Source organism: Polyergus mexicanus, unplaced genomic scaffold (genome assembly GCF_030449975.1).
Source record: "Polyergus mexicanus isolate NDT 795.1 unplaced genomic scaffold, iyPolMexi1.0 SCAF_1, whole genome shotgun sequence".
Taxonomy (NCBI): domain Eukaryota; kingdom Metazoa; phylum Arthropoda; class Insecta; order Hymenoptera; family Formicidae; genus Polyergus; species Polyergus mexicanus.
The window spans coordinates 5,459,654-5,471,614 of record NW_027223321.1 but is presented as its reverse complement, the minus strand read 5'-3'; the positions used below and the strand labels follow the sequence as shown (position 1 = coordinate 5,471,614).

Below are 11,961 nucleotides of genomic sequence, written 5' to 3'. Positions count from 1 at the left end.
GTAACGTTATATTGTATATTTATAATAATTTAGTATTTAATTTTTATAGTATTTACATTTATTTTTTGTTAAAATTACATTATTCTTGGTACAAATAAATTTAGACAAAGTCTGTTTACAATTTTTTTCTGTTTATAATTTGTTAGCATATATTATCATGTCATAGTCATTCTTTGTAATGAGTTTACATGTAAAGTTTTCCTATTTTTTAATACGAGAATTGAATTAAAATACGAAATGTGATTATAGAAAAGTAAAAAACATGGTGTAATTTAGCAGATCTGACATCTTTCTATTAAATAATATTGTTTTTACAGAGGTGGAGAATTTTTACAAATATGTTGATTAAGTTTTATGTCAATAACAGTAGCACATTACCTGTAAGATGATCTCATCGTGATAACACAATATGTTTTATTGGATTCAGTTTATTTAATTCTTTTAGCAGACTATTAGCACATCGTTTTAAGCTCCTCTACATAATAAATGTATGTCCTGTATCCTTTACAATCATAAATAATAAAAATCACAAAAATGGCTACTTTATCACAATTGAAATATAACCATTTCATATTAATATTATTTGTTAGTTTTCGTCAATCTTTTTTCTTTTACCATTTATAAATATATCTCATCTTATATTCATATTCAAAAAATTACATTTTATTAATTATATTTTTTAAGCTTCTACCATAAAAATATTTTATACATGAAATACGATACATGAAGTACAATATTATGTTAGAATGATTTATATGATCTTGGTTTTATAGATGTTCTGCTCGGCCAACGAGTTTTAATCTGAAATGTTTAATATCGTTTAGCATATTTACATAGCATAAATGCATCGCAATATTTTACAGCAATATAAGATTTACACAATGACAAAATTATTGAAACGTTAATATCTTATTTTATCAATTGTGTACCTCATGTTTTAATTTTTGAATATTTTTTCTTCTAGTACCTTCATTATCTGAATATTCTAAAGATTCAATAGAAGATGTACTGTGCCTTTTATCAGAATTGAAATCAAAAACTACTTTGGGTATATTATTACTATTAACTTGTGTGCGATTCGTGGGCGTGTACTTCAAATACCAATAATATATAGCCTAAAATATTATTTAAAACATGATAAACGTGAAATTATCATATATGTAATAAAAATACATGCAGTAACACGTGATAAAAATATTTCTGGTAAAAATTAGATATATCAAGTTCCACTCACCCACAATATACCAATCATCCAAAATATGGTTAAAATAAATGGTTCCATATCTTAATCGTTTAATATGGATTTTCAATTTATATATATATATTTTCTGAAATTATATTTATTATTTAAAATACCAAAAATTTTGTCTGACATGTTTAGATTATCAATTATTCAATTTTCATTTGTTATATTATCTTGGATATTTTTAAGTGTGATAATTTCATGAAGTAAAATAAACTATTTTGTTGGAGTTACTAAATAAAGAGACAACAGTTACAAATAACGAAATATATTTATATAAAGTCATATATACATATATTTCTAAATTTCTAAATAATCTTCTAAATAAAATTTCTAAAATTCTCATGTGTTATCGTTGTTATCCACATCCATTTCTTCTTCATCATTTTCTGTTGTATTATCTGGTACTTTGAGTTTCTTAAAACCATGTTTCTTTGTATATACTCCCAAGAGTAATAATTTAAAAACTGCTAGCGGTTTATCCAATAATTTCTACAGAACATATCAGAGTTAGTAACTTTTTGAAATTTTGTGTTTTATATATATCACAAAGATATAAAATATATACCAAAATTTGTGCCTGTTCCGGTGTCAATATATCATTCTTTTGACAAACTTTGAATGGTTTAATTAAAGTGATAACTCCCTTTTGCAACGAAGTAGGCATCCCCAATTGCCTTAACTGAGGTTCCATGCTGTGTTGAAACTGTGACAAAGGTCCTTCTGGTAATTCAACTGTTTCAGGTGTTACAAATCCAGAATGCGCATATTCCATTTCTTCATATTCCTGTGCCCATTCTACTACCTTTATGTATAAATGCATTATTAATAATATAAGTGTAATATAAAATTTTTTCTGTTACACAAAGTTTTAAAATATATTTCTAAATAAATTGAGTAAAAAATTTATCAGATTTTAAATTCAATCTCAGCTTAATATTACCATTTAAATTTACATATTATATACCTGATTCTTTGATCTATTAGTGAATAACAGACCACATTGACCTTTCATCGAATGATTCCTTATTGCATTAGCTAATTTATGTATGCCATCTGCAACCTCAGTCTCTTGTACTTTTCCCAGACCCAATTCAATTATTCTAAGTTTACCAAAAAAAAATTTACTGTCTTTCCATTCTGCGCGCAAGTCAAGAAGCTTAGTATTGCGTGTATTTTGAATAGAGATTAAGAATATGCGTTTGTAATCTTCTACACATTTCTTAATATCTTCTATGATTCGCTGTTTCAAAATTAAACCTTTTTTATTGGTTTTAGTGAGAGATACTAGAACAAAAATATTTCAATTATATATATCTTTTATATGTATATCGTGTATATCTTACTATTATTACAAAGATGTCAGAAATAACATAAATATATATGTAACATAAAAGTAAAGTTATAAACTTGTTACAACAAAATTATCTGCATTTAATTGCAAAATTAAATTCGTTGAATATTGCTTTTAAAGGTTAGTGTAATGAAGATAAATATTTTTAAAGATATTTTATATACGAAATTATATACAATTCTGTAAAATTACCTTTTTTGTCCCTCTTTGATTTTGGCATCTTTAAAATTGGATTCTTTTCGACAAGAGAATAAGAGAATTAAAAAATTAGCATAATCCACGTGTTCGTACACTGAAAACAAACTTTCTTTCTCTCTTTCCCTTTTTCTTCGAGCCAGTTTCAGCTTTCAGCGCCACTCGCACTCGGATTGGGATATTAGCGAACTAAAATCGATCACGTGACAAGAAGTAGATGTATAGAAAAAAAATTATATGAGCGCGCTTATATTATGTGTGTATAAGTAAGTGTATAATAAATCTTCCTACAAAGCATTTTATATATATATATATAAAATTTGCGAGATAAAAAGTTTTTTATTTATACGAGAGCATTATTTGCAAGTTAGAATGTAATAAAAACTTACTGCTTTTACCACAAAGATATGTAAAAGCTCTGGTAAAAGTGCAAATATTTTTAACCTTAAATTTCTCTTCAAATTGTATAAATAAATTGTACGAAACTTTCTGCGAATGTATTGTATTATATCGCAAGGAATGTAGTGTTCAATTGTAATATAATCATAGCATTTTTTTAACTTTTCATTGAACTAGCTCAAAAAGATGTATAGAGAGGACGCCACGCGTGTGATAAATCGAGATGAATTTCTTCCACGAATTCTTCAACAACAAAGAAATATTTTGATAACTTTTGGATATTATTTATATATCGAATTAATAATGAAAATTATGTATGCCTGTGTGTGTGTGTGTGTGTGTGTGTGTGTGTGTGTATCCTATATTTTTATAAAGATAATTATTTATTTTCCAGAAGATTAATATTCGTCTTGATTTTTAGAAAGATATATTGTTGAAAATTTTGTAAGATCTTTGAATCTTTTAACTTTTAAACCAACTATCAATTTTCAAATATTCATTTTTATTTTAGAAACAAAGTCCGTACGAAGAAAAAATGTCAATGTATTTAATATTTAATGAAAATATTTGCGTTAACACTTTATAATTAAGCTATTAAGATAATCTATTCTGTCTATAATTACTTTCTTTATCTCTTCCAGATGATTCGTTTTCGAAAGTCGCCCGCGCTCGCGTAATCGAGCGATTCGAACGCCGCGCCGCGCCGGAAGCTGGCGCGCGAGCGCCCCCCTCCCCCCGGCAAGATGGTGGCTTCCGCTGGTCGCGCCAGTGCATTCAGCGAGAGCGTAGTGAACGGTAGCCGTTGAACACGTCGAAAGCTCGATTTCCCAGGTCGCTTACAGCACTCCAAAAGGTGAGTCCCCTCCTCGTCTCCTAACCGTTCGCCCGTCAATCCCTCGTATCGTCGACGAACGCGGTCGCGCGTCGCGGACATGGGCGAATTACGCGATGTGCGCCTTAACACAGCCCGTGTGAACCCCGTAGCCATGCAGCCCGACGACATCGGCCCGTAGGAATTTCGCCGGCGATAATTACGCCGCGCGTATTCTCTCTCTTCCTCTCTCTCTCTCTCTCTCTCTCTCTCTCTCTCTCTCTCTCTCTCTCTCTCTCTCTCTCTCTCTCATTCTCTCCCCTCCCCCTTCGATCCCGCTCTCGTTGAATCGAATTAAATCGTGGGACACGATGGTCATTCGGATCGAGACGCAGGCGAGATCGCGCGTATCTTTTCGCGATCCGAAAGCGGCAGCTTGCCGCACCGATGACGCACGCGAGAAAGAAAGAGAGAGAGAGAGAAGGAGCGCCCATCGTCTCGCCATCGCCATGTTGCGACCGGCTACGAAATTCCTCGCACGTTGCCGGGCTATCTTAGGGAAAGATATCTGCGTGGCTTCGGTGGTTATCAATCGGACGATAACCGGGAGTTAGACGGTGACGATTGACGAAGAATAAAGGGAAGGAGAGAAAGAGACGAGCGCGACGATGTTCGGACCCGCTCGCCTGACCATTCGCATCGATCGCTTTTTTCCATCCCTGTCTATATCTATCTCTTTCTTCTCTCTCTCTCTCTCTTTTTTTTTTTTGGACACTTATTTGCTGAACGTCGGGCCGTAAAAGTTATCATGCGCGATGCCGTAACCGCATCTTCCAGTATACGATTTAAGAAACTTCTCGGCATTTTCGCGCAGTTAAACTCAATAAGTTAATTGCGCGTCTCGCGCGAGAGTAGACGGGCGACATTTATTAATGACACGTGCGCCGCGAAATCGATACGCGAGATATGGATGGAGGATGTTCTCGTTATTGGCTCGAATATTTGGCGTCGGTTTACGAGAATCGCGCGTGATCCGCGTACAAAATATACCGTCCATTCTGCGATACATTCGTTCGAAAGGTTGCCCACCTTTGCTTTACGCGCGCACATCCTGTGCATGTATAAACAGACAAATGTGTAAAGCCGTTGGTAATCTACGAGACAGGTGAACTACATATGTCGCGAATACATCTTTTATACGTAACCCGATGTACGGACTAACACGAATATATACCACGAGGTATAGCTTACATTCATTTTTAAAATGTCTTGGACAAATGTTGATTTTTTTTTTTTTTTTTTTTTTTACATGAAACCGATTTTCTTATTTTCTCAGAATTTTTTTAACCGAAAAAGATATTGTTATATAATCGATATATAATATTGGATAATCATATTTTTATTTTTTATACTGGGTGGCCCATTTTAATCCATCCAGTCGAATATCTCAAAAACCAAGCCCGGAAGAGAAAAATGTTTCAAACAAAAATTATGTGGCTTCAAGGGGGCCATAAGATGGTGACAATGATTTGACCTTGGAAAATCATTTGAAGGTCATGTAAAGATCAACTTTAAAATCTTAACTAGAAACCCCCATTTTTTATTTAGTATTCTTGTAGCTGACATCGAGAGCTTTCCAAAACACTATAATAAAGTATTTTTTCTCATTAAGTACTTTTTGAGTTATTTTATATTTTATAATCTGATATATTTTGATATAAAAAATAAAATATCTCGTAAAATATTCAGTTTTCAATAATTTTACCGTAATACTTCTATGTACAGAATAATAAGACAAATTAATTAGTGCAAAAAAAAAATTGTTTTAAAAAATACATTGTAAATAATTTTCTTAAAAACAATTTTTTTTTTTATACTAATTGATTTGTCTCATTATTCTGTACATAACAGTATTACGATAAGATTATCAAAAACTAAATATTTTACGAGATATTTAATTTTTTATATCAAAATATGTCAGACTAAAATATAAAATAACTCAAAAAGTACTTGATAAAAAAATACTTTATTATAGTGTTTTGGAAAGCTCTCGATGTCAGCTACAAGAATACTAAATAAAAAATGGGGGTTTCCATTTAAGATTTTTAAGTTGACCTTCACATGACCTTCAAATGATTTTCCAAAGTCAAATCATTGTCACCGTCTTATGGCCCCCTTGAAGCCACACAACTTTTGTTTGAAACATTTTTCTCTTCCGGGCTTGGTTTTTGAGATATTCGACTGGATGGATTAAAATGGGCTACCCAGTATATAAATTATATTTTTCATAATAAAATTATAATAAAATTTTTCCTACTGACAGTTTGAAAATTAATACTCTATCGTTTAATCAATTCATAATTTGTGTCACAATTGTCGAATAATTTGAAATTGGATGTGAGTGATATGCGAGTATTAAATAGCTTTTCGATATATGAACGAGAATCTCCGATATACCTATATTCAATATACGCCTTCCAGATACCTTAAACAAATCTTTTTTACAAAATTTCTTTCATTAATTTACATGTGTAATGAACGATATTATCAGTTATCTATCCGCAAAGTGCCCACCCATCTTGCCTCATCGGCGAGGTTTCTTTTCGCCAAGGCCGACACCCTCCTCTTTCTCTTTCTCTCTTTTCCTCCTGATCGCCTCCGCGGTTCTACGTATTTGCGTAACGAACGAAGGCCTCTTTTACGTTTCCGAAGGCCATCGCATTTCTCGTGACACTCTCGCGATCATTCGTGGCTGTCGCCATTCATTCATCGACGGCTTTACTGATCGATCGTAATCTATACCTAAGCATGGCGAGAGAGAAAATGATATTTGTACACAGGGTGTCGAGAAGAAGCATTCAATATCTTCTGTCAAAACTCGAAATGTTTGGGCGTGAGTAATTTTTTTCAAAGTTAAAAATGCGAATTTAACACTTGGATTCAAAGAAATTAAGAAAGTGTGAAAGAAGAGGACAAATAAATAATAAATTTTATTATTAAATTTAACCATATTAATATAAATTATATAAATAATAAATTTTCATTAAAGAAGATCGAGATTGCAAATTAGTAAAAGAATTTGAATCTTTTTCTAACACCTTGTATTTTTCACTAAATTTACAAAAAGCGCATTTGTGTATGATTGACGTCATCTCTATTTTGTACACTTGCAGGATGATCAATATAATGATAGGAATGGGAAAAGTTATATCAGAATTAAATCAGAAAAGTGCATTATTTTGAGAACCTGGTGGTTAATTAAATTATTGTTGGTTCGCGAAAAGCTAGACGCGGTTTAATTGATGTATCGATTGCAGTACAATCTTGTAGTAGATACGTAGATTGATACAGGTAAGATTCATTTATCATCGCATTGCCGAAAACACGATATGTGGTTTCTATAACCTAGGGTGTGTTTCCACTCCTTGGAAAATCTAATTTTGAGAAAATTTTTTTTATACCTTAAAAAAATCAGAAAATTTTCATGGAATTTCGTTGGGACGCGAGAAATTAAAAAAAAAAATTTCTTTGACAATTTTTCCTTCGTACTAATAAGCAGTAAACAATCTGTCGATAAGCCCAGTTGTGAATTATGCGTTTAAAGTATATTATATAAATATATTTTTGTTTATATATTCCAATGTCTTAACAAAATATTAAATATGCAATACATATTCTTTATTTTAATTTTTAGTGATGAAAAATAAAAATATTATGCAAGTTCAAAAATTTTATCTTAACGAAAGCTATTCAGTTTTATTTTCAAATCTAACATTTGAAACTCGAATGACTTTACATTTCTCTTTTGTACGAATGAAAGGCATTAGAAAACGCGTGCAATAAAAAAAAACTTATTTATTAGGAAATTGCATCAGAAAAAATGTTTAAAATATTCTCTTTATCTGGAATTTTGAACAGAAATACCCGAAAGATCAGGGAATTTTCAAGGAAATTTTTTTACAGAATTTCAGTAGACACTCTGATAACTGAATTAATTGTTACCTAATACGTTTCTACACAGAATTTTAAAATTCGTAAATCTAAATGAAAATTCTGTGCCATCGAGTACTTTTGAAATTAAAAATCACTAAAAAGATCTCTATAAAATTATTTCGAGAGTAATTATAAAATAGCGTCAAAAATGTTAAATATTTTTTTAATATTTAATCGTTTTGATTGTATATTATTAATCTATCATATATGTTGATTATACAATTATACAGGGTGTCCCATTTTAAAGGACCCACTCAAATATCTCAGAAACACTGCGTTAAATCGAAAAATGTTTCAAACAAAAGTTGTGTGGCTTCAAGGGGGCCATAAGACGGTGACAATGATTTGACTTTGGAAAATCATTTGAAGGTCATGTAAAGGTCAACTTTAAAATCTTAAATGGAAACCCCCATTTTTTATTTAGTATTCTTGTAGCTGACATCGAGAGCTTTCCAAAACACTATAATAAAGTATTTTTTTATTCAGTACTTTTTGAGTTATTTTTTATTTTAGTCTGACATATTTTGATATAAAAAATTAAATATCTCGTAAAATATTTAGTTTTTGATAATCTTACCGTAATACTGTTATGTACAGAATAATGAGACAAATCAATTAGTATAAAAAAAAAATTGTTTTTAAGAAAATTATTTACAATGTATTTTTTAAAACAATTTTTTTTTTTTGCACTAATTAATTTGTCTTATTATTCTGTACATAGAAGTATTACGGTAAAATTATCGAAAACTGAATATTTTACGAGATATTTTATTTTTTATATCAAAATATATCAGATTATAAAATATAAAATAACTCAAAAAGTACTTAATAAAAAAATACTTTATTATAGTGTTTTGGAAAGCTCTCGATGTCAGCTACAAGAATACTAAATAAAAAATGGGGGTTTCCATTTAAGATTTTAAAGTTGATCTTTACATGACCTTCAAATGATTTTCCAAGGTCAAATCATTGTCACCATCTTATGGCCCCCTTGAAGCCACACAACTTTTGTTTGAAACATTTTTCGATTTAACGCAGTGTTTCTGAGATATTTGAGTGGTTCCTTTAAAATGGGACACTCTGTATATGCGCTTGTTTAATGCGATATACACACAGATGCTTCAACGTATCCCAAGACAGTTTACAGCAATTACTCTAGTTGCTATATTGCGCTCGCTGTCATGGAAATATTAATTTAATCAAAATGATTTGACGTTAATAATTATTCTGAATTTCTTATTTACCGAAATGTTGAGGTATCACGTGCTGCTAATTTTATTAGCGCGGAACGCTTTTAATGGGTAAACGGCCTCGGGTTTAGTAATCGATCGAACTCGATATTCAACAATTTTCGATTTAATGCGAGTTATTAATCGGGATTCATATCGATCGAATAATCGATTTATCACGCGTCAATTTGAGATTCCCCTCTCTCAGGCTATTTGCCTGAATTTTACATAATGCACACATCCCCGTCAGTTCTGCTTTAATTCCAGATGAAGGTGTTACCGAAATCGTATATTTCGCCCGTCGATATAGCGTCAGTTTATAATTTCATCGCTTGTCGAATAATGTCAAAGCCGATCAAATGTGTCAGTGGATTACGCGTCGCTTTTAATTAAATTTATGCAATTTAATTTCGCAGATATCGTGAATTGATTCAGATATTAAAACATCGTTTTTTTGCAAGATACATTTGATTAAAAAATTTAGTGCTCTTATGTTTATTATATATATTGTATATATATATATAAATAATTCGCGATTATTCGCTCCGGCGTCATTAGGTGTCAGTTCAGTAATGAGTGAAAATCGAGAACCGATGGATGCCAAAAGCAGATACGAGGATGTTACGTATATAATGCTTCTAATTTTATCGAAAGCGCTAGTAAAATCTCTGACGTGATTTTATCGATTTGCTTTTAGTCAAGCAAAAACGATCGTAAACACGATTTACTCGCGAATCGCACACAATCTCCCTTAACGAATATTATATCTGATCCATTATATTAATTAATTACTATTCGAAAAATCTTATATTATAAAGAGATTGCACATTTTTTCATTTCATTAATTTTTAAAAATTGCAAAATCGAAGTTTCTGTTTTATCAGGATGTCTACTCTCTGGAAAAATCTAGAAAACTTGGAATTCTCAGAGATTTCGTTTTTACATTGAAAAATCGGGGAATTCTCATGGAATTTTATTCAAATTCAGGAAATTTTTTTCAAAAATTCTCTCTTCGAACATTTTGTTATATCGCAAACATCAGCAATCTAATTGGCCAATGATTGTGAATTATATGTTTCGAATATATTATCAAATGTATATCTTTCTCTCTTTAATTATATGTTCATTGTCGTAGCAAAAAATATACCGAGTGCACATTTTTTATGATTAAAATTTTATAAGTTTTTTGTAATTTTTACAATTAATGATGGAAAATGAAAAAATATTAAACAGCAAATAAAAAACACTTATCTTACAAAAATCATTTAGTTCTTTTCAGTATATTTTTAAATTTGATATTTAATATTTAAATGGTTTATTTTTCCTTTGTATGATTGAAAATCATCAAAAAACACACACAAAAAAGAATTATTTTAAAAAGTTCCATCTAAAAATTCTCTAATTTTACCGGGAATTTTGAACAAATTAGGAAAAATCAGGAAATTTTTTTATAATCTTTGGATAACAACATCCTGTTTATTAACGCAAACAAATACATATTTGACAGAAAATGTTTTTCGTCATTATCGTAGAAAGTATTTCAATTCAATCGCAATCAACAAGAGGCAATCAGATTTATCTTTTAATAATATGCATTTTAATAATTATGCATTCGTGGAAATATTCGGCGGCTGGTAGAACGCGCGTTAATGGGTCTCTGAAAATCGCATTTCTGCCGAAATGATTATTCCATCTGTGGGTGGAATTCGACTTGACGCGAGCTCATTTCCTCGTTGGGAAGCGGCGTCCGTGATCGGAATAGCGTCAGGCTCATTCAAGAAAGCCGTATTCATACGATGCATCGCCGTTTAAATTGCTGCCTGCATATTCGTTTAGCCGAAATGTGACATTTGATTCGTAATCCGCGATAACAGGCTTCCAGTAATACCCCGAATACGATAAACGCGCTGATCTTTGAAGCGCGAACTCCTGACAATCGTGAAAAAATTTTTATTCTACAGATTTATATATTTATATTTATATTACATGATTGCTAAAAGAAATTTCTTTTCCAATATTCCTGATTTAAAGGAAAATAGAGCGGGGCTTTCAGAATACCTTGGAAGAATATATATTTAGTTATCGAACACATATAGGTTTTATATGTAAATTATCTGAAATAACGGATCGGAGATAAGACTTTCTATATAATGTTATCTAATGTCGTTATCGCGAACATTTTTCTCGAGGGGAAACAAATCGATTACATCGATTAAAGAATCGAATTGCGTTTTATCAGACTGGAATTCGCCGATATCGTGAGGCTCGGTTGAAAAATTCGACTTTTATTCGTGGCAATTGCGATGCAATTAGCATTTCGCGCAAGTTGCGTTTTATTGTATTAGGTGTACAACTTTGCTTCCGCCGTTTTCCTATAGATGGCTTTGGCGGTAAGTAGTGGTCGAAATAAATAGATCATAGACGTCATGCGATAAACTTGGGCATCTGTCAACATAATCCCATAGAAACATTAGTCGATTTGTGTCTGCATCATTAAAGTTATTCTCGATTGAAAATGTCAGTTTACGAGCCGAGTTCTCGTCATTTGCGGGAGGTTTTAATTTTCTGCTTCAATATGAAGAAATCTGCGGCTGAGGCTCATCGAATGCTCTCAAATACTTATGGTGAAGCCGCTATTAGTGAAAGAACGTGTCGTGAGTGGTTTCAACGCTTCAAGAACGGTGATTTTTTTCACGTCGAAGACCGGCATAGCGGTGGAAGAGAGAAGGTTTTCGAA

General features: G+C 31.5%; 2 protein-coding genes across 3 annotated transcripts in view; one reads left to right on the top strand and one right to left on the bottom strand.

Moving 5' to 3' along the window:
• Nucleotides 1-1,549: 1,549 nt before the first annotated feature.
• On the bottom strand, nucleotides 1,550-2,981 carry Rplp0-like (ribosomal protein LP0-like). The gene is made up of 4 exons (XM_070295809.1): nucleotides 2,790-2,981; nucleotides 2,211-2,530; nucleotides 1,812-2,048; nucleotides 1,550-1,735 (listed from the first exon to the last, which is right to left on the bottom strand). The coding sequence occupies exons 1-4, from the start codon at nucleotides 2,815-2,817 to the stop codon at nucleotides 1,586-1,588; spliced, it is 735 nt and encodes a 244-aa protein (XP_070151910.1). The 5' UTR covers nucleotides 2,818-2,981; the 3' UTR covers nucleotides 1,550-1,585.
• Nucleotides 2,982-3,934: 953 nt separating this feature from the next.
• Nucleotides 3,935-11,961, top strand: part of 14-3-3zeta (tyrosine 3-monooxygenase/tryptophan 5-monooxygenase activation protein zeta) — a 49,397-nt gene continuing 41,370 nt past the window's right edge. Inside the window, exon 1 of one of the 2 annotated variants that reach the window (XM_070295786.1) lies at nucleotides 3,935-4,044. The gene's annotated coding sequence lies outside the window, so the exon portion shown is untranslated. The remainder of the gene's footprint in view (nucleotides 4,045-11,961) is intronic. The other variant, XM_070295799.1, reaches the window with a different exon arrangement.

What these genes read in the sequence shown, in the direction of transcription:
- Rplp0-like (XM_070295809.1), bottom strand. Translation starts at nt 2,817, where the DNA reads ATGCCAAAATCAAAGAGGGACAAAAAAG. An exon ending in ATCAAAGAGGGACAAAAAAG is followed by an intron (nt 2,531 to 2,789) that starts GTAATTTTACAG and finishes TTTTTGTTCTAG; the next exon opens with TATCTCTCACTAAAACCAAT. An exon ending in CGGAACAGGCACAAATTTTG is followed by an intron (nt 1,736 to 1,811) that starts GTATATATTTTA and finishes TATGTTCTGTAG; the next exon opens with AAATTATTGGATAAACCGCT.